The following is a 20,243-nucleotide window of genomic DNA, read 5'->3' as shown; positions in this document are numbered from 1 at the left end:
GCTCCTATTTCTCCTCCACATAGTGCCGACATCTAAGGTGCTGGTTTTTCAACCGACACCTTTGTGGGTTCCACTACTACAAAAGTGATTTTTCTGTACGAGACCCCATGATTTTTGCAAACGGACCATAACTAGTGGCGTCTGCAAAAATTGAGGGTCATTTTCCCATACGGCTGCTTAAGTGACCCGTATGGAAAAATCGATTTTCCCATACGGGCCTCTTAAGAGGGCCGCATGCAAAAATGAGCTCATTTTTTGCATGCGGCTCACTTAAGCGCCCGCATGGAAAATTTGATTTTTTTCATACGGGCCACTTAAGCAGCCATATGTGAAAATAAAAATTGAAAAATTTGAAACTAGTGTATCTCACTCATATGAACTTCAAATTGGATGATATTTTTTCTAAATGTTTCTAAAATTATGCTCTATCATGTTATCGTGTTCTTATTGGTATTATATTGGCTATTTTTTCTTGTGACTTTTTTTTATCAATTAAAAATTTCAATTTCAAAATTTCAAATAATATTTTGAAGCAATAAATGATTTCATCTAAAAAAGTCATCAATAACAAAGTTGTATAACTCATTAAGATCTATAAGTTCTTCATCCGACAAAGTGATTTATAAAATTGTTCACAAAATATGTATAGTTTTTAAGAGATGTATATTTTGTGAACAATCTTACAAATCACTTTGTCAGATAAAGAAATAACCAAAATAGAAGTTATAGATCTTGATGAGTTATACAACTTTGTTATTGACGACTTTTTCAGTTAAAATCATTTAGTATTTGAAAATGTTGTTTGAAGTTGTCATAATTTAAAATTCATATTCAAACTGTTCAAACAAAGTCATATAGAAAAATGACCAATATAAAAGTTGTAGATCTTGATAAGTTATACAACTTTGTTTTTGACAACTTTTCCATTTGAAATCATTTACTACCTGAAAAATTATTTGAATTTCTTATATTTTAAAATTCAAATTTTATATAGTTCAATCAAACTCGAATGAACAAATGACTAAAAGAAAATTGGTAGATCTCAACGAGTTCTACAACTTTGTTTTTGGCAACATTTTCATATAAGTTTATTTAATATCATAAAATTTGATTCGAACTTCTCATATTTTTAAATTAATTTTTAATAACTATTTTCGCATGCGGTCCACCTAAGGAGGCGCATGTAAAAATTTATTTTTGCATGCGGCTATTTTAAGTGGACCACATGTAAAAATATCTTCACATCAATAGTTTTTTCCCTCCTCACCACTTCAAAAATTTTCATGTCTTCTCCTCTCCTCTCTCTGATATCTCACCCCCTCTATTTTTCTTTCTCTTCCTCTCTCTCACTCTCTCTCTTTCTCTCCTCGATCTACGCCCGGCCGAGGAGGAGGTGGCAGGAGCGGGCGGCGGGCGGCGGGGGCTGCGACGAGGAGGAGGCGGCGGGAGCGAGCGGTGGCGGCAGATGAGAGCGGGCGGCGGGCGGCGCGGCTGAGCAGCGGGCGGCGTGGGCCGTGACGAGGAGGAGGCGGCGGGAGCGAGCGGTGGCGGTGGATGGGAGCGAGCGGCGGCGGCAGGAGCGAGCCGCCGGCGCCGGGAGAGAGCGGCGGCGGGCGACGGCCGGGCGGCGCGGATCCGGTGCATAGGGCCCTCCCTCGCGCGGATCTGGCGGCGGCGGCGGATGGGAGCGAGCAGCGGCAGCGGGAGTGAGTAACCGGCGCCGGGATTGAGCGGCGGCAGCGGATGGCAGCGAGCGATGGCTGGGCGGTGCGGATCCGACGCAGGGGGCCCTCCCTCGCGTGGATCTGGTGGCGTCTCCGACTCCGGCGACGACGACGACGATGCGGGTGGTGGCGGCAGGCCTCGTCCCACCCAGATCCGGAGACGGGAGCGGCCATCGTGATCGGGGGCGGCAGGAGCGGGGAGCTGGCGGCGGCGGCGGGAGCGGGGGCGGCCAGCGGCGGGAGCGGGGGCAGGTCGCGGATTTTTGCATGCGGGTGCCCTGGCCGCATGGAAAGATGGTGATATTTGCAGACGATTTCACGCATGCGGCTGGCTCAACCACATACAAAAATCGTGTTCGCCCGTTTGCAAAAACCGATTCTGTAGTAGTTTTCCTAACCGGCACCAGCGACGATTTATGTAGAAGTGCTTCTTCGATATAAGAAAGTTTTTCTGCATGATTAAAAGAGAATTTTGTTGTCCATTTATTTATTCTGAAATATTGGACTGACACTGTGCCACATGCATATATATCGGTTTCAGCCCAGTTACAAGTTTATGACACACCATACTTCGACTCGATACTAGTACGTTGTAAGTACGTACTTGTACGACGACACGTACAGGGAGTGAGTGGCAAAGCACTCTTATTTTACCGCCAGCCAGTCGCCGCCGGCGAAGCTACTAGCTGTTCACTGCGCCGCCGTCAACCCGCTGTTGAACGGCCTCTGGTCGTAGCAGTCGAGGTTGCTCCCGTAGCCAATGCCGAGCACGTCGCAGTAGCGCTGGTAGAAGCCGATCCGGTTCGCCACCCGGTCGTCGGGGCCGAACCCGCACTCCAACCCGCCGTTGATGATGTTGGTGATCACGCCGTACCCCGGCACCCGCCCGGCCGCGATGTCCCCCGAGCTCGGCGTCCACTGCCCCGTGATCACGTCGTGGCACGACGGCTTCGGCGACTGCGGCGTCATCCAGAACCACAGCGCCGTCTTGAACGACACCACCGGGTCCGACGCCACCAGCTCCGGGTTGTTCAGGAGGTCCTCGCCGATGGCCTCTCCCGCCGGCCCGTAGTTGTAGTTGCTGAGAGATCGATCGATCAAAAGTTCAAAACCATTCTTATCGCGCTGAGAATTTGATAAAAAAAAAATTGAACCTAGCTTTGATGTGCTTACTAGGAGAGTTGGATGGGGCCGCGGCCGAAGTACTTCTTGTCCGGGGCGCACGGCCACTCGGCGCTGGGGACGCAGTAGGAGGCCGTGGCGCCGATCTCCTCCTTGAAGCAGTAGCCCCACGAGTAGGGGCCGTCGGGCGCGGTCGCCCACCCGCCCGTGGTCTCGTGGGAGGTCTGCCCGAGGAACGCGGCGACCTCGCGCTTGCGCGCGTTGTCGTCGCCCGTCGCGGCGAAGTCCGGGAACGCGGCGGCGGCGGTGACGAAGGCGTCGTAGGTGTAGAACCCTCTGGCGGGGCACGCCGCGTCGTTGCGGTGGAGCAGCAGCTGCTCGAAGAGCTCCTTCGACACGACCGCCTCCACCGCGCCGCCACCCCCACCTCCACCTCCACCGCCGCCCCCGCCGCCACCTCCGCCGCCGCAGCCGTCGCACTGGCTCTGGCAGCCTTCGCCGCAGTAGTCGGAAGTGGAGCCGCACCAGCCGTAGGAGCTGCAGCAGAGGCAGTTCGGGCACAGCGCCCCACCGGCCTGCGAGCCACACTGCTCGGCGACTACCTGCGCCGCCATGGCCGCGGCGGCCACGAGGAGGGCCACTGCTGTCGTCGTGGCTTTCATGGCTGGACTTGGGAGTCCTCGTGCTTGATTTCGAGATGGGACGATAGCGCGTAACGCCTGCCTTTTATAGACGGCTGGCGAGTCGGAATGGACTTCGCTAGAGAGCTCGAGTTTTTTCATCTTCGTCCACGTCTGCACGGAGTTGGTGGTGATTGCTAGTTTGATTGTGACCGCTCAGCTGTCAGCCTGGGCAGTACAGTACGTAGCTAGACTCATCATCAATCATGAAGGGCAACTATTTGGAGTTAATGTTAAGTCTCATTTTAGTTTCACAGATCGATCTTCACATAGTGAGATAAACTGACAACCATTCTTGCTTGAAGAACACTAATTTTGTTGCCTGATTACTTCCAACCTCATGCGAGCTATTATAGAACATCGGTAACTAAACACGAAAGTACGTCATAAGTATTCACCAAGATAATTAACCACATCGAGATATGATATTTACTAATGAGATTGTGCTAAAATTTATATCTCGGGACACTGATTACGGGTGTTCCTTAGAAACCATGGGTGCGCCAATGAAACATGAGCTATAGTTGTACCCCAATTTTTTGGAACTTATGATTTCATAGCTATATTATGTGTTTTGTGATATTATTTGTGTAAAAACAAGCATTCTTGAGCCCAAAATCATCCTTTCTAAGGGTATTCAAATTTCTCCTTATATACTTTACAAAAAAATCTGTACAATTGATTGTTATTAGCACTAATGTCAAAATTACTTCTTCATTTCACTTATAGGAAGCTTTATTTTTTTTCTATTAAACCATGATTTCACAATCCTTGTACTATTTGCTTGATGATTTGCAATCCCGTTCTTTGCTGATCGTATAGGCCGATGATCGAACTCACATCACACCATGGAGTAACGATCGATCGCTGGCCCTTCTCGTGTTCGAGTTGAACTTTGAGTCGATCCAGCTCTCCGTGCCCCGTGCGCTGTGATAGAGGACACGAGCGGACGAGTCCGTAGCCTCTGCACCGCAAGCGCGCCAACCCGGCCAAGATCGAGTCCTCCGCGATCTCGGCACCTCCAACTCTCCAAGAGACCAGCTACACCAAACATGCACGTACGGCCTTCCAATCTCCGTTGTCGGCCTGATCATAGGGACGCGCGTGTGTGTGTGCAAACTGAGGCTCCACACGTTTGTGCTTCCCTGCCGTATGCGTGTAATGCCCCATGTTAATTGTTATGCATGTGCTGCATGCGCAAATGATGGCCCAACATGCACATATGTGCACGTCATGGCCCCTAGCAGGATGCACATTTCCCTGTGCCCAATCCAAACAATCTGTGCATTTAAGTCCGACCTACGCCCATCATTCTAATTGTTCCGTACTTGCCATGCCCATGTGTATCAGTTTTGCGGCAGTTCGTCCTGTTGTCGGCACCTTTCCCTTAGGAAAGGTTTCACCCGCGCTCCAATTTTCGATTAACCGCCATCAATTTAGTCCAACAAATTATCATGCCTTCTTCTTCACTTATTGGATCGCCAATCGCGTCCGCCGCCTTTAAATCGAGCACCATGTCCAGTCGCCTCCCAATTAAAAGTATCCATCGAATGGTTAAACCATTGCTAGAAGTGTTCGATTCCACCGAACAATTTCCGTTAATCGTTGCCGTGCTCCAACCTTGCATCATGTCCCTCCCAAGACAACATATACAAAGTGTTGTGGTGTGGGACTCATCTCTCGTTGTGGGACTCATCTCTCGTACCTCTATATATGCATCTCCCACAAGCTCTGGTACCACTTGTTATAAAACCAACCCCATAGCACATCGGTAACCAAACGCAGAAGAACATTATAGAGGGTCCTAATATGATGCTGATACCGATAAGCACAATATTTATTAATGAGGTTCAGCTAAAACACCTATGTCCCCATAACACTAATTACGGGCGCTCCTACCCAATATAATATAATTACATCATATCACAGATCTACTGGCTAGGCTGCTGACCAATCGTCACTCACCTATTTATCTTACTAGCACTATACGGTTACAATAGGTGTGTCTCTCTATTTAAGAGAGAGCCATAGTCTGACTTACTATTGTTTTTATATCTGTTAAAACTCCAATTCCTAATTTATAATCGAGTAAACATATTCGATACAAACTATAACCCAAGCCAATTCTACCAATTTTTTTATCACGTCAGTATGGCACATTGTGCAATGGCAATTATCGGAGCCTCGACTGTCACTTCCATAAATTGTTACTAGGATGATTACACTTACAATGATCCGGCGTCCCTTCAGTGAATCGTAACGACTGATCCTCTGTTGATATATTTCTCGTTGCTGGACAAACTCGATGATCATCACTTCAGCTGTCATATCTTCCTCACACTGTTGATGTGTTAAAAAACCAATGAAGAACTAACAGTAAATCTTCACATCATAGGATTATTTTTTGGACTGACGGTGGAGCCGTGCAGGTGCAATTGCTAGGTGCTGCATCATCAGAGGCTGCGTCCCTGTTGCTGGATGGATGCTCCTTTGTACTAGATATCTCCTTCGAATTCCTAATATAAATATATATAACTTAAGACAGATATAATATATTTTAGGATTATGAATCGGAACAGACTGTTTGTATTTGTAGTCCTAACCATATCTATTTTAGGTTACATTCATATTGGTTCCATTTATATTGGGAGGGAGTGGGTACTCCCTTCATATCAGCAAACAGAAGAAAGAATTGACGCGATGCTAGCTCGTGTTCCACACCACCGTGTACTTAATTAGGCGGCATTGCTGTAAAGCCATTCTCCTAGGCTCGTAGCCTCGTACTAAATCGGATTATCAAATGCATGCGTTTCCCGGAGGCTGGAGTGATATGATTAAAATGGAGTGATTGATGTTTTGCACAGGCGAAAAACACATATTTTTCCCTGTGTTTAGTCAATGAACCGGTAATGGACGCCAATGCAAGGACTTATATATCTATCATTGGGTAGGTAAGGTTAGGATGAACTAAAACGAGATAGAACACAACATATATATATATGTAATATATATTGTGATTAGCGACCGTGTGTTGCTGGCAATTAGTAACGTACGTTGCGCGCGGTGATATACACGCGAGATCAATCTTACGATAAGAACAAAAATGTGCGTGCGAGGGATAGAGGTGAATCGGCGGACTGATTGATCACTTTGTTATCAACAAACTGTACTAGTGCCGAGTGTTAGCAACATTAAAAAATGCCTGAAATTGACGCATTAAACTGAACCACACGATAGCCTAAATTTAAAGTAGAATTTTAGCAAAAAAAAATGTTGTGACTTTCTTTTTCTTTTTTTATTTATGTGGGTTCATTTATATTCTATTACATTTGTATATATATTTTTTGTATTTTTGTAGGAGCTCGCCAAGGTACAAACTTCTAATGTTTGGAATCCTCTGTTTCACAAAAAGGATATATAAAAGTGTGATCTGTTTGGTGAGTGGGGAAAAATGATTTGACCATTGACCTTTCCTCGAAATCAACTTTTTATAGTTTGATATATTTTACTATCATTTGAGACTATTTTTGTTAATGAGCTAACGAGCCAAGATATGGTGAAAGCAAATTTCATTCAAAATTAAATTGGAGAGATTTTGAAACAATCTTGGGTAGCTCATTTGGAACAAATACTACCACAATGCAGATCTACCCACAAGCTTGAAAAGAAAAAGGATCATTATGGTAGAAAGACATTTTCCGGGTTAACGATACTCTTCAGAGCAATTATAGTTATAAAAATTCAAAGTGGAGATATTGCTCCATTCTGGAAGGACAATTGGAATTGAAATGGAAGCCCATTAGATGATCATTTTCAAACTCTATCCCCTTATTCAAGAAATGAAGATCTTTCAGTTTTCAGCTTTCATAATAATCAGAATCTTAATGAGTTGTTTTATCTACCACTATCCACTCAAGCAGTATAAGAATGGCAAATTCTACGACCTAGTCTCCAAACTAAAACTTTGGCAACTCAGATGATCAGTGGTGTTACAAATGGAATTGTCCAACCTTTGAAACAAAATAAGTTTATTCACTCTTTTTTTGCTCATATCCAACCGGACTTACCTCTCACTTACATCTGGAAGAGCAAGTGTATGATGAAGCTAAAAGTTTTCCATGACTTCTTCTGGTGGATCGTTTATACACAAGGGATATGTTGTGGAGGAAGAATATCAATGTTAACTCTGGACTTAGCTATGTGCTCTACAATTCCTCTCTCCCAGAAGATGCATGCATCTTTTCGTCACCTGTCCTTTCACAAATCAATGGTGGTCTTGTCAGAATCAAGGATAAGGCACACCTCCAATACATGGGTTCGTGGAATATGACTGTACCATATATCCAGTAATATATGAGTAGGTGTCATTTAATTAATAAGATATGGCTTATCTCCAAGAATATTATATTCCCGGAATAGAAGGTGTCAGAGTTTTAGTCAGGAAAGATAAGATCTCTTAGACCGTATTTTTTCCCTAGTTCTTCAAGTTACAAGCTATAAATACAAGGCACTTTCCTAGAAGGGGTGTCGAGTTAAACATCAAGACACAAACCAGAGCAAGCCAACACCCTAATCATCGAATAGATCTCGTCGGGCTGTTTTGGATAGCGTCTAGTCGGTAGATTAGACTAGACATCTGCTCCTTTTTTGTAGTTTGTGTGGTATTCCTATTCATATATACATATAAACTAGAGCAGGTTATTACTCTCCATGAGGACCCGAACTAGTATAAATTTGTGTTCTTTGTCTTCTTGATACATTCTCGTATATACCTTGTTTCCAACTTCCCCATAACTATAAATATCGTAGTCGGAGTACAGTCACTCGACATGTCTTTCACTAGCATCCATTGACTAACAAATCAGGAATTTATGAATATGATGATAACAGCAAAGCACAATTTTGGCTACCCATTTTTCATTGAATTGTAATTGCTGTTGGATTTCGAAACATACGGAAATCAAGAAATTAATGACCTCATCTTCAACAATATTCAACGTTCTTTCAGCTATTGAAAGCTACTTTTGAGGGAAGAGTTTACTCTACTTTTGCATAGGGTAAAAGTGCAAGACCATCCAATTTGACAATCATGGATTGACATTGTAATATTCTCCCCCTGTACAGTCTCTTTATTTACAACTCCAATTATCTAATTAATGCATCACAGTAGTAGTCTTCTCTTGTTGTTTACTCGCAAAAAGGAAAAACAAGCCAGCTAAACGAGCCCCTTTTTTCACCCACTATAGATTGAGTGGTTGAAAAAAGAAGTAACTTACATGTTGTGAAAATTAGTCACTATATGAATATATAACATTTTTATTAGGGCATGCACAATATAACATGTTTAAAAAAGAGATTATAGCCACATCACCGGGCACGGGGGACGGGGCATCCATGTAACATACATCTCTCTTCAATGCATGTAAATAAATTGTTGGACATCCGGGAAGAAGTTTGCCCTAGGTTAAGTGCTCATCATCTGTTCCTAAGAAGAAAAGTTGGTCCTCTCGGGTGTTAAGCCCAGTAAAGGAGAGAGAGGGCTACCCAGCAAAGGCCAGCACGGCCTGTTCATCTCCAAGGCACCAAATAAGGTGTTGGGCCTGCGTCCAGCGGCTTGTCCAACACAGCGCCGAGGGCCCCGTCAGGATCTGTGGACTCGCACATGGCACGTTAGCCAGTGGTGTGGCTATCGTTTACATTTTGTAAAGCACTAGCACATACGGAGTATATTGGTCCATCTCTGACACCTTTTGTTCTCAATGTTATCATTTCTTTCTCGGTCTATCTAAAAATATGGCGATATATTTTTTAAAAAAACTATGTTAAATGTAATTATAGTATAAATCTAGTGTAATTGTATATGTAAGTTACCTGTAAGTTGTATATAAGTTATGTGTAAGTTGGATGTGAGTTAAAAACTGAGGTGGTTGCTCCAATGTTATATGCTCTGGCTTGGATGGTAGAGCCCCTGAAATTTTTACATTTTTATCCTTTTTAAAACTTATTTTATAAATAGACCCCTGAAAAAACTTAAATCGGAAATGGTCCTTTTTGGGCGCCAGAGTGGCTGGCGCCGTCCCCCAACATGGCGGCGCCAGTCACACTGGCGCCGTGTCCGTGCCACCGTGGCACTAGCGCTGTCGTGGCGGTGCTGACTGGGCAAAGGGGGGCGCCAGCCACACTGGCGCCGTGTCCGTGCCACCGTGGCACTAGCGCTGTCGTGGCGGTGCTGACTGGGCAAAGGGGGGCGCCAGCCACACTGGCGCCGCCCCTCATACCACGGCGCCAGCCATGCTGGCGCGCCCCTCCTCTGTGGGCCGCGCCCTTAAACCCCGTGGGCCCCACCACCTTTCTCCTCCCCACTCTCATTTTCGCCAGACTTGAGCCCGAGCAGCAGCAGCAGTTCTTCTCCCTTTTCTCTCCCCCTCACATCTCCACCTCAAATCCACTCAATTTAAAGCCGTTTTTCGCGGGATTTTTTGTGGAAATCGAAGAGAAAGGTAGACTCCTCCATTCCCCCCTCTTTTTTTTCGTTTTTATTGGTTGAATTTGTAGATCAGAGGGTAACCCTAGAACCCCTTTTTTTCCCAAATTTGTGATTTTTAGCATTTGTTCTTGGGATTAGCTTGTTGTAGTGCTACATGTTTGCAATGTACTCATTGGTGTCACGATTTTTTGAACCATATATGTGGTAATGTTAATTATTGGATGGTTTGGTTGGATGGATGGATGAAAAGTTAGGGTTGAGGCATGAAAATAATTTTAATTTGATGGACTTGATGCTATAGCCTATAGGTTAAATTTTTAACCATTAATTATATGAAGGGGAGAAAATTTTGGTTGCATTATAGAAATTGATTATAGTTAATTAGAACTAGGTTGGATTGTATGACGGAGTATTTGTAATATTTCGATGTGTAATGCACTAGTAAACTTATTGATATTTGTAGGTGGATTAAATATTTTTTGTGGAGTAGTAGCTTTGGGACAATTTAAGTTATGCATTGGTTATAATATGTCGGTTTGGACTACGTCTTGGGGGCGCCAGCCGTTGCTCGGAGGCAGAAGAGACTTGGCGAAAATGGAATTGGGGGGAGAAAGATGGTGGGGCCCACAGAGGAGGGGTGCGCCAGACATGCTGGCGCCGTCTTATGCGGGGCGGTGCCAGTGTGGCTGGCGCCCCGCTCTGCCGAGTCAGCAAGCCCACGTAGGCCCTGGTGCCACGGTGGCATGGGGAAGGCGCCAGATTGGCTGGCGCCGCCATATTGGAGGACGGCGCCAGCCACTCTGGCGCCCCAAAAAGTACCATTTCCGGTTTAAGTTTTTTCAGGAGTTTATTTGTAAAATAAGTTTTTAAAAGGACCAAAATATAAAATTTTAGTGAGGTCACAGGTTTGATGCCTCTTGCTACTACGAGTAATTTTTTTCTTCATATAACATGAATCTTGAGGCTGTTGGAAGGTCCAAAAATGAACATATTTTTCACTAATAATATATATGTCGCCACTTTTTTAAAACTCCGTTTCTTTTATGTGGAGCATATTATTTCCTTGACATTGTGATTTCTATTGTTAAACGTTACAACGTTGATTAAATCTTCTCTATAATAGTTTTCGCAATTGTCTCAGTATCCGGGTTTTTATGTTTCCTTTCACGCGATTGTTCCGTTGATCTTGTAACCAAACATCCCACCGCCTACAATTTATACCAATTTACTATACTACGATTAATTTATTCATAGCCCAGCTTTATTATTAGCATCGTGAACTGAACTATCATGCATGATGGAGCTCGTTCAATTCACCGGCACATGCGGATGCGGCCGTGCAAATGTTTCCATTTTATTTTTAATTTTTCTCGTCGTCAGTCGTCACTGCTCCGCCAACCCAACCGACGAGCCGCTGTTGAACGGCCTCTGGTTGTAGCAGTCGAGGTTGCCGCCGGTGCCGATGCCGAACGCGCCACAGTAGCGCTGGTAGAAGCCGATCCGGTTCGCCACGCGGTCGTCGGGGCCGTGCCCGCACTCCAGCCCGCCGTTGACGATGTTGGTGATCACGCCGTACCCCGGCGCCCGCCCCGCCGCGGCGTCGGCCGGCGAGGGCGCCCACCGCCCCGTGATCACGTCGTGGCTCGACGGCTTGTTCCCCTGCGGCGTCATCCAGAACCACAGCGCCGTCTTGAACGACACCGTCGCGTCCGTCGCCACCAGGTCCGGGTTGCTCAGCAGGTCCACCCCGATCGCCCTCCCCGCCGGCCCGTAGTTGAAGTTGCTGCTCAATTCATCCGCCGCCGGCGACGACAACGACGGCGGGATCGGCATGGTCAGAAAACCAGCATGCGAAACCAAGAAAGCTTAGAAAAGATTCAAGGTGGACAGTGACCGTATACTGCGTGCTTACAAGGAGAGTTGGATGGGGCCGCGGCCGTAGTACTTGCGGCCGGGGGCGCACGGCCACTCCGGCGAGGGCTGGCAGTAGTCGGACGGCGGGTTCTGCTCCTGCTTGAAGCAGTAGCCCCAGGAGAAGGGGCCGTCGGGCGCGGTCGGCCACCCGCCGGTGGTCTCGTGGGAGGTCTGGCCCAGGAACGCGGCGACCTCCCGCTTCCGCGTCTCGGTGTTGCCGGTGCCGCCGAACGCCGGGAACGCAGCGGCGGCGGCGAGGAAGGCCTCGTAGGTGTAGAACCCGCGCGCGGGGCACGCCCCGTCGTTGCGGTGGAGGAGGAGCCGCTCGAACAGGTCCCTGGGCACGATGGAGCCCACGCCGTCGGAGGGGCTCGGCGGCGTCGGCGTCGGCGTCGGGCCGCAGCCGCTGCACTGGCTCTGGCAGCCGTCGCCGCAGAAGTCGGAGGTGGTGCCGCACCAGCCCCAGCGGCTGCAGCAGAGGCAGTTCGGGCACCTGGCGCCGCCGGCCTGCGCGCCGCACTGCTCGGCGCGCGCCGCCGTCGCGAGCGCCGCGGCCAGGACGGCCAGCGCCGCCAGCGCCGCCTTCTTGGCGAGGCTCGCCGCCGCTCTCGGCGTCGACATGCTTAATTCTTCTCTCGTCTTGTCTGCCGGATAACGAGCAGAGTGTGGCTTTTATACACAAATTTATCGAGAGAAAGTCGTTGCTCGTTGCAACAATCCGATCGAGCTCAGCTTCGGACAAAGTTGACACGTTCACGGAACATGCAGCATCACGTGCCGTGGCTGCTTAGGTACTAATTTTATTTAATCATCAATCAAATTTGATATATGGAGATGGAAGGAGAGTGTAAGTAGCGATCATGTGAGTGGTTTTTTTTTTTTCAGAACACGGTCATGCGACTGACTTGGCAATCGATCGACGTGTAGGCTTTCAGAATGCACCGCTTGACGTGAAGTAAACGTAATTTAACTGGATAGGGTTTTTTAATTATTTATAAAATGAGTGTGTGTGATTATATTATTAATTCGTATTATATGGTATTAGATGGTGTGCGTATGTGCGTTTATAAAGTGAGTGTGCGTGTGTTTTAGAGGTACTCATAAGGATAATAATATACCATCATCCGTATGGAGTGTGTGCGTGCTATGTCACGTTAAAAAAAAAAAGAATGCACTACTTGCTGCATATGGAGTCATATAATTCAGTTAATAATGTTTAGTCAATGCCAATATCTTTGTATGATAAACTAAAAAATTCTAATTTTTAGATGATGTTACATACAGACAGTGATTGCAATTTCTTAATTAGGAGGCTGCGTTCGACATGACAGCAGGCAGGAAAATTGAAACATTTTATGTTGGGACTTGGAAGGTCGCATGCGCGGATGCGCCCTTGGGACGTGGCAATGCCATCTTCTAAGCAAGAACATCATCAAATCAAATGCGTGCATTGTTGATCAAATATGCATGCATTTTTTCTTGTGTTTGTCAATAGGCTGTGAGGACACGCCAAAGGACTCGAGAAGGTTAGTAATCTTAGATGGAATGTGGATTTTTCATCCTTTGAGAACATCCCGTCGTTTCGTACATGTTACTAAAAAAATCATAGGAAAAATTGATAAAATAGAACAATATATGATATATCACCATATAAATATGTAACTTTTTAAAATGACTATTTGAAAGGTATGTAAAAATAATAAGATATCCTCTTAAAAGATGAAAATACTTTCACATCTGGATGAACAAAATACTTTCGTTATTTCCTCAAAGACCTTGTTCTATTTGGGCTTTCTTTCAAAGCCGGGTTATAAAATCTGCCTGTTCTTTAAAAAAGTCTAGATGAAAAAAAGAAGTACTAAAGAAATGGATAATGGGATATAGTGATGATATGTAGAAGAGTTGAGTAGGCAATTGAGGGATCCAATTGTTTAGGCATGCATGGTTTGGTTTAACACTGGAGCACCTTATTTCCGTAGTCTACCACTGGTACCTTTCTTACACAAGAATATGCTTGTGCTAATGAAGTTTGAAAAAGATAACATTACCATCACTTTTTTTGAGTCGGCATATCTTAAAATTGATAAAGTCATCATAGGTGTCTTGAGATTGACGAAGTCACAACGGATGCATTGTTATCGATGGATACGTCACCTACAATTAAAAGAATAATAAACAGTAAATACAAGCACACGTGTCAAGTTCATGCTTCAATCTATCGTTTCATGCATTTGTATCGGGGGTCACCGATATGGCTGAAATTTATGAAATTTCGGTTATTTCAGTCTGGAATTATGTGATTTTACTAAATAAAATTTGGTCAAATTTAAATAAATATTGCCAAATTCAAAAAAAAGGGGGCAAATATTATCTTATCGGGGGGTTTCCGATAGAACCTAGTCAAGTCTAGTCCTAGAACCCGGGCGGTTTGTTTCAACGCAAGAAATCTAACTGGTTGAGTTACGCTTTTTATGTAAGTAGTAAAGATTTTCATAATATGTACTCCTATCCCAAAATATAAGGTGCAACTACCACTAATGTAAATATAATTATCGCCTATTCGTTTGGATAACCATAAAAAATACCATCCATACTCCCTAGGATTGGATATCTTGAGGGTGGGGGATTTTTATAAAAACGAATCTAGAGAAATATATGTGCTACTAAATTGTATACATGTATATACGTCTTATATTATATTACAAAACATTGAACAAAATAGTTGTCATATGTTTTGAGTTGGAAGGAGTATTTATTTATGTAATCGACGGCATACTGCTGTATGATTAGACTAATCTTCAAGCACACAATTTTCAGTGCAGCCAACTCCATTCCTAAAATGAGAGCAATAATTTTGATTAGATACAAGGCTATTCAAATTGATATCATTTTAAACCATATATTTTTTAATAAAATTGTCAAAAATGTGCATACATTTAGTTTTTTTTTTTTTTGCCAAACTTTGGTCAATACATAACAAATCCTACTAAAATTTAATAAGATTTATTTTAGCTACAATCTGAAAAACCCCGCAGAATTAATGCAATGTGCAATGTTTCTACGCACTCATGAAACTCTTCTGCAAAAATAAAAAGGAAAGAAGCGTAGTCGAGTACCACGATCACATCGCTCACCGACTCCTTTGACTAATCCCTTGATAGATACTACACCACCATATTTTTTTTTGTTTGGATGTACACGTGGATTGGACCGATTCCATGTGGATTGGAGTAGGTAATATTGTTAACTAGATAATGTCCCGTGCTTTTCTGCAGGATATATGTTAGATATTAGAGAAATGATGAAATGATTTGGACTGAAATATTATGAAAATGATTTGAGAATGATGATTTAGCATATGTATGTTTAGTTTTAGGATGAAATAAATTGTAGATATAATTACTATATATTTACATGTTGAGTTTTGTGTGCTTAATAGATTGATGTGTCATGTTTGTGTAGGTTTAGGAGTGTTAATAAATACTATACTTGCATGTTGAGTTTTAAATGTTTAGTGGGCATTAGCTTTATAAAAAGAAAAGATTAGATCAACAAAACAAACAATCCAATTCCTTCTGTGGAGGAGAAGCAAGACAAAGTTGACCGTTGACATCGTCAGATCAGCTGTAAACAAGTCACGGAAGGAAGGCAGACCTTCAGATTTCTGTATGACTATGCAGAACTAACTAGCCAGTAGCCACCCATCAATAGCCTGAAGACCAAAAATCTAAGACAGTTATCCTTTTTTGTTTTTGCTTCTTGTAATTTGGTATAGTTTTTGCATGATCAAATGTGATAGTAAGTGAATTTTCTCTAAACCTTCCTGGCATTTGCAAATTTCATTGCTGGAAAATCAACTCCAATGCACAGCAAAAATTTCAGGTTTGTTGGTGCAGGATTGGATCAACCTCACACACATGTTCACAAATAGTACTAAAAGTAAGTATCATGAGGCACATGGAACGGAAGCACACACGCCATTACAACAACACAATGGCATAAACGAAGTTCAGGCCCAAAATGGCATATCAAGATCAGTTGTTCGTGCATTAGCTAGCACTTAGCAATATCTTGGTACATGGAGAGCTGCTAATTCAGATTTTACTTCAGGTATTTCTTGAACCAATCCATCATGTCTTCCAGGGCTTCCTCAGCGCTCTTGACGGCAGCTGCATCATCGTGATTGTATCTCACAGCCCATCCATGCTCTACGCCGGGGAAAATCTTGACGAAGTGAGCAATCTGTAGAGAAAATGGAAGACCTCAAGGCTCTCCGAGATTTTTAATCTGAACTGAAGTGCTCACGTGGATATCCAAACATGCAGGGCTTAAGTTAGAAATACATTTGAAAAGCAGGAAAAAGACCTGGTCGATTTGCACACATATTATGTTTGCATATATTTTAAAATTTTGGAGTGAATTTGTGTATTTCATACCTTGGTGCCCGGGCACCATGGTGCCCCATATGGGTGTCCTATATCGTAAAATTACATTTGCCATTATAGAAATACTAATAATCATGTGATTTATAAGGCAGTCCACCTTGATTGTTGTTAAATAATCAAAACACATAACAAACAGTCGAGACACATAATTTGGCATCAAGGATTTCATATATGCAAATTTAGATCAGTAGTGAACTATTAACTGAATCTGAGCATTCCTTACTTTCTGTAAATTTTCTAGCTTAAGATCAACCCAAAGGTTGACAACTTACCTCGGGGTTAGGAGAAAGGATCTGCTCAAACTGCTTTAACAGCTCTGGTGGAGACGTCTTGTCAATTTCAGCACCAAGTATAGAAATTGGGCATTTGACTTCTGAGCATTAGTTAATATATCAGAGGTTAAGTGCTTGAAGCCCTTGTAGTAGATGAAATTTAGGACGTGGAAACTCGAGCAATACAAATTTAACCTTTGATGTCATCGACAGCAAGTAAAGAAGGGTGTAGCAATACAGCAGCCTGGATTTCATGGACTTTTGCTAACTCCACCACTACCTTTGCTGAAAATATGAAAAGTGGTGATATTTATGCATGTTAAGGGGAAATTTTTTGAGAACAAAAAACAAGAATTACTACTAAAAAAGACAATCTTCAAATTGTAGTTCAAAAGTAAAACACATGGAACTTACCACCCCAACAATAACCTGCAGCCCCGATGAAAGATGCTCCCTTCTCCTTTAGAGCGGCAATAACTGGTTTTGCCTCTTCAAATGCCTCTTTCTATTAAAATAAAATTTATCTTCCATTATCTAAAAGATTAAAAGAAATATTTTTTTCTGCTTGATAAAACTTTTCAACATAGATAAAAAAAAGTTTTCAGGGTGTTGAGAGCCAATATAGGTCCTAAATTTACAGAATACTTTTCTTGAAAAGACCAAACCAGATATCATATGCTATCTGACTAGTCAATGGTTAAATTAAAGAAGAATCTTTAACACACTATTTTTTTAAACAACATGCACAAGATAGTATGACATTTCGTGTTGATAGAGCAGAAAAAAATTTACAGGTCTATAACCTTGGAAGGCTATAGCAAGGAAAAGAAAAGGCAACAACCAGCTCTATGAGTGCCTGAATGATCAGAACATTTACAAAAAGTATAAATGCAGAAGAACTGAAAGTTCAGAGAGTCATCTCATCTAGTGCAGTTATCAGCAAAATGTTCATTCAAACTGACGACATTCTTGAGGCATGCCCAGAAGGTTTACACTCCGTATGTGATTCTGACAGGGTTGAATGAATTATTTACTGCTTGAAACAAGCTTGGCTAGGAGCATTGTGCGATCGTGCCACAGACAATGGTAGCATTTCCACACAAATATTTTCAAGAAGAAAATAGAAACAAACTGTCCTGAAACCTTAAGGATAGGCATGAAACCTCAAGGATAGGTAAAAGTTGAGGAGATAACGAACCGGATTATGTGACTGTAACCAAATTCCAGGATTGTTGGGATTGTCTGGCTGGTATGGGTCCCCATGAAGGAAATCTGGCACCACAACGAAGTAACCAAACAAAGCAACCTTGTCTGCTATCTTCCTTCACGAAATATCGAAATATTTAAATTCGTGTCAGTTTATAAATGATGGGTATTGCTAGAAACAAGCAGATGCACTTCAAATAGAGCACACAAGCAAAATCGTAGTTCAGTACCCATCTGATTTTGCTACATAGAGCTCGACTAATCCAACCTTCATCATGAGATTCAACATTATACTGTGTTATTTTTGCTAAGGAAACAAACAGATGCACTTCAAATAGAGCATAAAAGCAAAATCTAGTTCCAATACCAATCTGATTATGCTAACATCATGAGATTCAACATTATACCGTATTATTTTGCTAAGTATATATTCAACAAATGCACAAATTCAACAAGTATGAGTTGAAAAAATAGGAACGTATGTAATACTCCCTCCATTTCACAATGTAAGTCATTCTAGCATTTCCCACATTCACATTGATGTATATATCACAATGCTAGAATGACTTACATTGTGAAACGGAGGAAGTAGTAGACAAATCTGAATTGAAAACTTCAAAAGGAAGATCCACTATTCTTGTGTAATTATGATCCCCTTATCCTGAAACAAGGTTTTGGAAGAGGAAATTCAGATTAACTGATGTAAATGCAGTTTTGTCCACTTAGAAATGCCTTCTACACTATCCATTACGCGTACTAGAAATACCAGCAAGCAACTGCAAGTTCAAAGTAGGTTCCATAGCTTACCTCAGGTTTGGGGCTTCAAAGCCTGCAAAGAGGGAAATGGTATTTCAGCAGTCAACATCCCTAGTCGATCCTTGCATGTTCAATTTAACTCGTGATGAATCGGAAGTTACCAAAGGCGTCGGAGATGAGGACGACGGCGGCCTTGGAGCCGGCCGAGCCAGCGACGTACGCCTTCTGCCCGCCGAAGTCGAGGACGACCTCGCCCCCTCCGCCGGCCGGGTCCAGCGCCGGCGGGTTCTCCCAGCACTGCGAGCTTGCCATGGAACACCTCCGATCCTTCAAGTCCGCTTCACAAAGACCACCCCCACTGAAGCAGAGACGCGCACAGTGTAGTGGAGAAACTGACAGAGAGGCGCCCAGGATTTCTGCGAAAGAGAGGGTTCAGAAATCGACGTCGTGCCGGCCGGCTATTGTTTATTCGCCGGTGGCGCGTGACCTCACCGGTGACGCCGCTTTGATGCTGAGCTTTCCTCGCTCGTTTGATGGGTTGCTGTACGCGCGAACTGCAGTGCCGCTGGGACTTGGAGCCAATGGATCCATGACGATCTTTTCAGAAGAACTTGTTGGGCGGCCAGCGCAATTGCACAGCTAGCGTCAATTTAAAATTATATATTTTTCACACATGATTTTATTTAAAATTATTGTTCCCATGATTCTAATAATTTTATAGTTTTTAAAAACCATGCCATTAGCTACCCCTTACTCCTTTGGCACCTTTTTATTTGCTTACCCGATCTACCACTATTTCTATTCATCTTCTCTGTAACTTTAAATATTAGCTCTTATAGTTTTTAGAGTTCATTATATTGTTGGGTTTTCTTTTCATATTTTTTAGAAGTATCGTCAAACATTGCCAATTTACTACTATACAACCCGTCCGCTGCCACCTCTCTTTATTTATCATTGGGATTTTAAAAATCGAACATAATTATTGTTTGTATTCTTTTTTACTTTCTATAAGTCTCGCCAAATCGTTAGTGGCTTCGCCACTATACTTCTCTACAGCCCGCCCGTTGCCTCCCCTCCTTATTGTCATTGAGATTGTAAAAATCGAACATGATAATCATTGGGGTTTACTTTTACTCTCCATAAGTCTCACCGACCGTCATGACCATACTGCTTAATGGCATGCCCATCATCACTCCTCTTAATTATCATTGGAATTCTATTTGGCATTTTGTTTATAGTTTATAGATATCCCATCAACCGCCAGCACTCTACTCCTTTACAAGCCTATTATTTCTCCCCTTTTTATTGTCATTTGTCATCATTATGTTCTAGAAAAAAATTTATTCCGATAATTTTTATTCATAAATTATGTTCCTACTTGAATTCTTATAATTATTTTTCTATTTTTGAAATTTATTTTATTTGTTATTTCGAACTTTAATTAGTGTCATGTGTTATAGTTTATCTCTTATTTCAATAGTTTTTTATTTTTTTCTATTACAAATTTTATTTATTTATAAATTTTATTCTAGTTGAGCTCTTATTTTTCTTTTTCTATTTTCTGAATTTATTTTATTTTTATTTTGAATTTTAATTAATCTCATATTGTTTTCTATATAGACTATTCTTGTAATATT

The 20,243-nt window shown here is 42.9% G+C and overlaps 3 protein-coding genes across 4 annotated transcripts; all 3 read right to left on the bottom strand.

Moving 5' to 3' along the window:
- Nucleotides 1-2,183: 2,183 nt before the first annotated feature.
- On the bottom strand, nucleotides 2,184-3,555 carry LOC127774593 (chitinase 9). The gene is made up of 2 exons (XM_052300862.1): nucleotides 2,898-3,555; nucleotides 2,184-2,805 (listed from the first exon to the last, which is right to left on the bottom strand). The coding sequence occupies exons 1-2, from the start codon at nucleotides 3,506-3,508 to the stop codon at nucleotides 2,415-2,417; spliced, it is 1,002 nt and encodes a 333-aa protein (XP_052156822.1). The 5' UTR covers nucleotides 3,509-3,555; the 3' UTR covers nucleotides 2,184-2,414.
- A 7,697-nt stretch (nucleotides 3,556-11,252) lies between these two features.
- LOC127774592 (chitinase 2) lies at nucleotides 11,253-12,571 on the bottom strand. The gene is made up of 2 exons (XM_052300861.1): nucleotides 11,926-12,571; nucleotides 11,253-11,796 (listed from the first exon to the last, which is right to left on the bottom strand). Exons 1-2 carry the CDS (start codon nucleotides 12,546-12,548, stop codon nucleotides 11,397-11,399), a joined length of 1,023 nt encoding a protein of 340 aa, XP_052156821.1. The 5' UTR covers nucleotides 12,549-12,571; the 3' UTR covers nucleotides 11,253-11,396.
- A 3,196-nt stretch (nucleotides 12,572-15,767) lies between these two features.
- LOC127774597 (endo-1,3;1,4-beta-D-glucanase-like) lies at nucleotides 15,768-19,152 on the bottom strand. Of its 2 annotated transcripts, XM_052300866.1 has the most exons (8): nucleotides 19,099-19,152; nucleotides 18,768-19,022; nucleotides 18,658-18,679; nucleotides 17,843-17,966; nucleotides 17,059-17,149; nucleotides 16,840-16,929; nucleotides 16,645-16,745; nucleotides 15,768-16,169 (listed from the first exon to the last, which is right to left on the bottom strand). In XM_052300866.1, exons 2-8 carry the CDS (start codon nucleotides 18,916-18,918, stop codon nucleotides 16,029-16,031), a joined length of 720 nt encoding a protein of 239 aa, XP_052156826.1. In that variant the 5' UTR covers nucleotides 18,919-19,022; nucleotides 19,099-19,152; the 3' UTR covers nucleotides 15,768-16,028. The 2 variants fall into 2 exon arrangements, with proteins under 2 accessions (XP_052156826.1, XP_052156825.1); XM_052300865.1 differs by lacking the exon at nucleotides 19,099-19,152 and having other exon boundaries at nucleotides 18,768-19,087.
- Between the last annotated feature and the right edge of the window lie 1,091 nt (nucleotides 19,153-20,243).

Source organism: Oryza glaberrima, chromosome 5 (genome assembly GCF_000147395.1).
Source record: "Oryza glaberrima chromosome 5, OglaRS2, whole genome shotgun sequence".
In the NCBI taxonomy this organism is placed as follows: Eukaryota; Viridiplantae; Streptophyta; class Magnoliopsida; order Poales; family Poaceae; genus Oryza; species Oryza glaberrima.
This window is presented reverse-complemented; position numbering and strand designations above follow the sequence as displayed.

Bases quoted from the DNA above. Each gene is read 5' to 3' on its own strand.
- LOC127774593 (XM_052300862.1), bottom strand. From the start codon at position 3,508: ATGAAAGCCACGACGACAGCAGTGGCCCTCCTCGTGGCCGCCGCGGCC. The intron at 2,806-2,897 runs GTAAGCACATCA...TCGATCTCTCAG, and splicing joins GGCCCCATCCAACTCTCCTA to CAACTACAACTACGGGCCGG.
- LOC127774597 (XM_052300866.1), bottom strand. From the start codon at position 18,918: ATGGCAAGCTCGCAGTGCTGGGAGAACCCGCCGGCGCTGGACCCGGCC. The intron at 16,930-17,058 runs GTAAGTTCCATG...TCATATTTTCAG, and splicing joins TGCAGGTTATTGTTGGGGTG to CAAAGGTAGTGGTGGAGTTA. The intron at 16,746-16,839 runs GTTAAATTTGTA...ACTAATGCTCAG, and splicing joins TGCTGTCGATGACATCAAAG to AAGTCAAATGCCCAATTTCT.
- LOC127774592 (XM_052300861.1), bottom strand. From the start codon at position 12,548: ATGTCGACGCCGAGAGCGGCGGCGAGCCTCGCCAAGAAGGCGGCGCTG. The intron at 11,797-11,925 runs GTAAGCACGCAG...TGAATTGAGCAG, and splicing joins GGCCCCATCCAACTCTCCTT to CAACTTCAACTACGGGCCGG.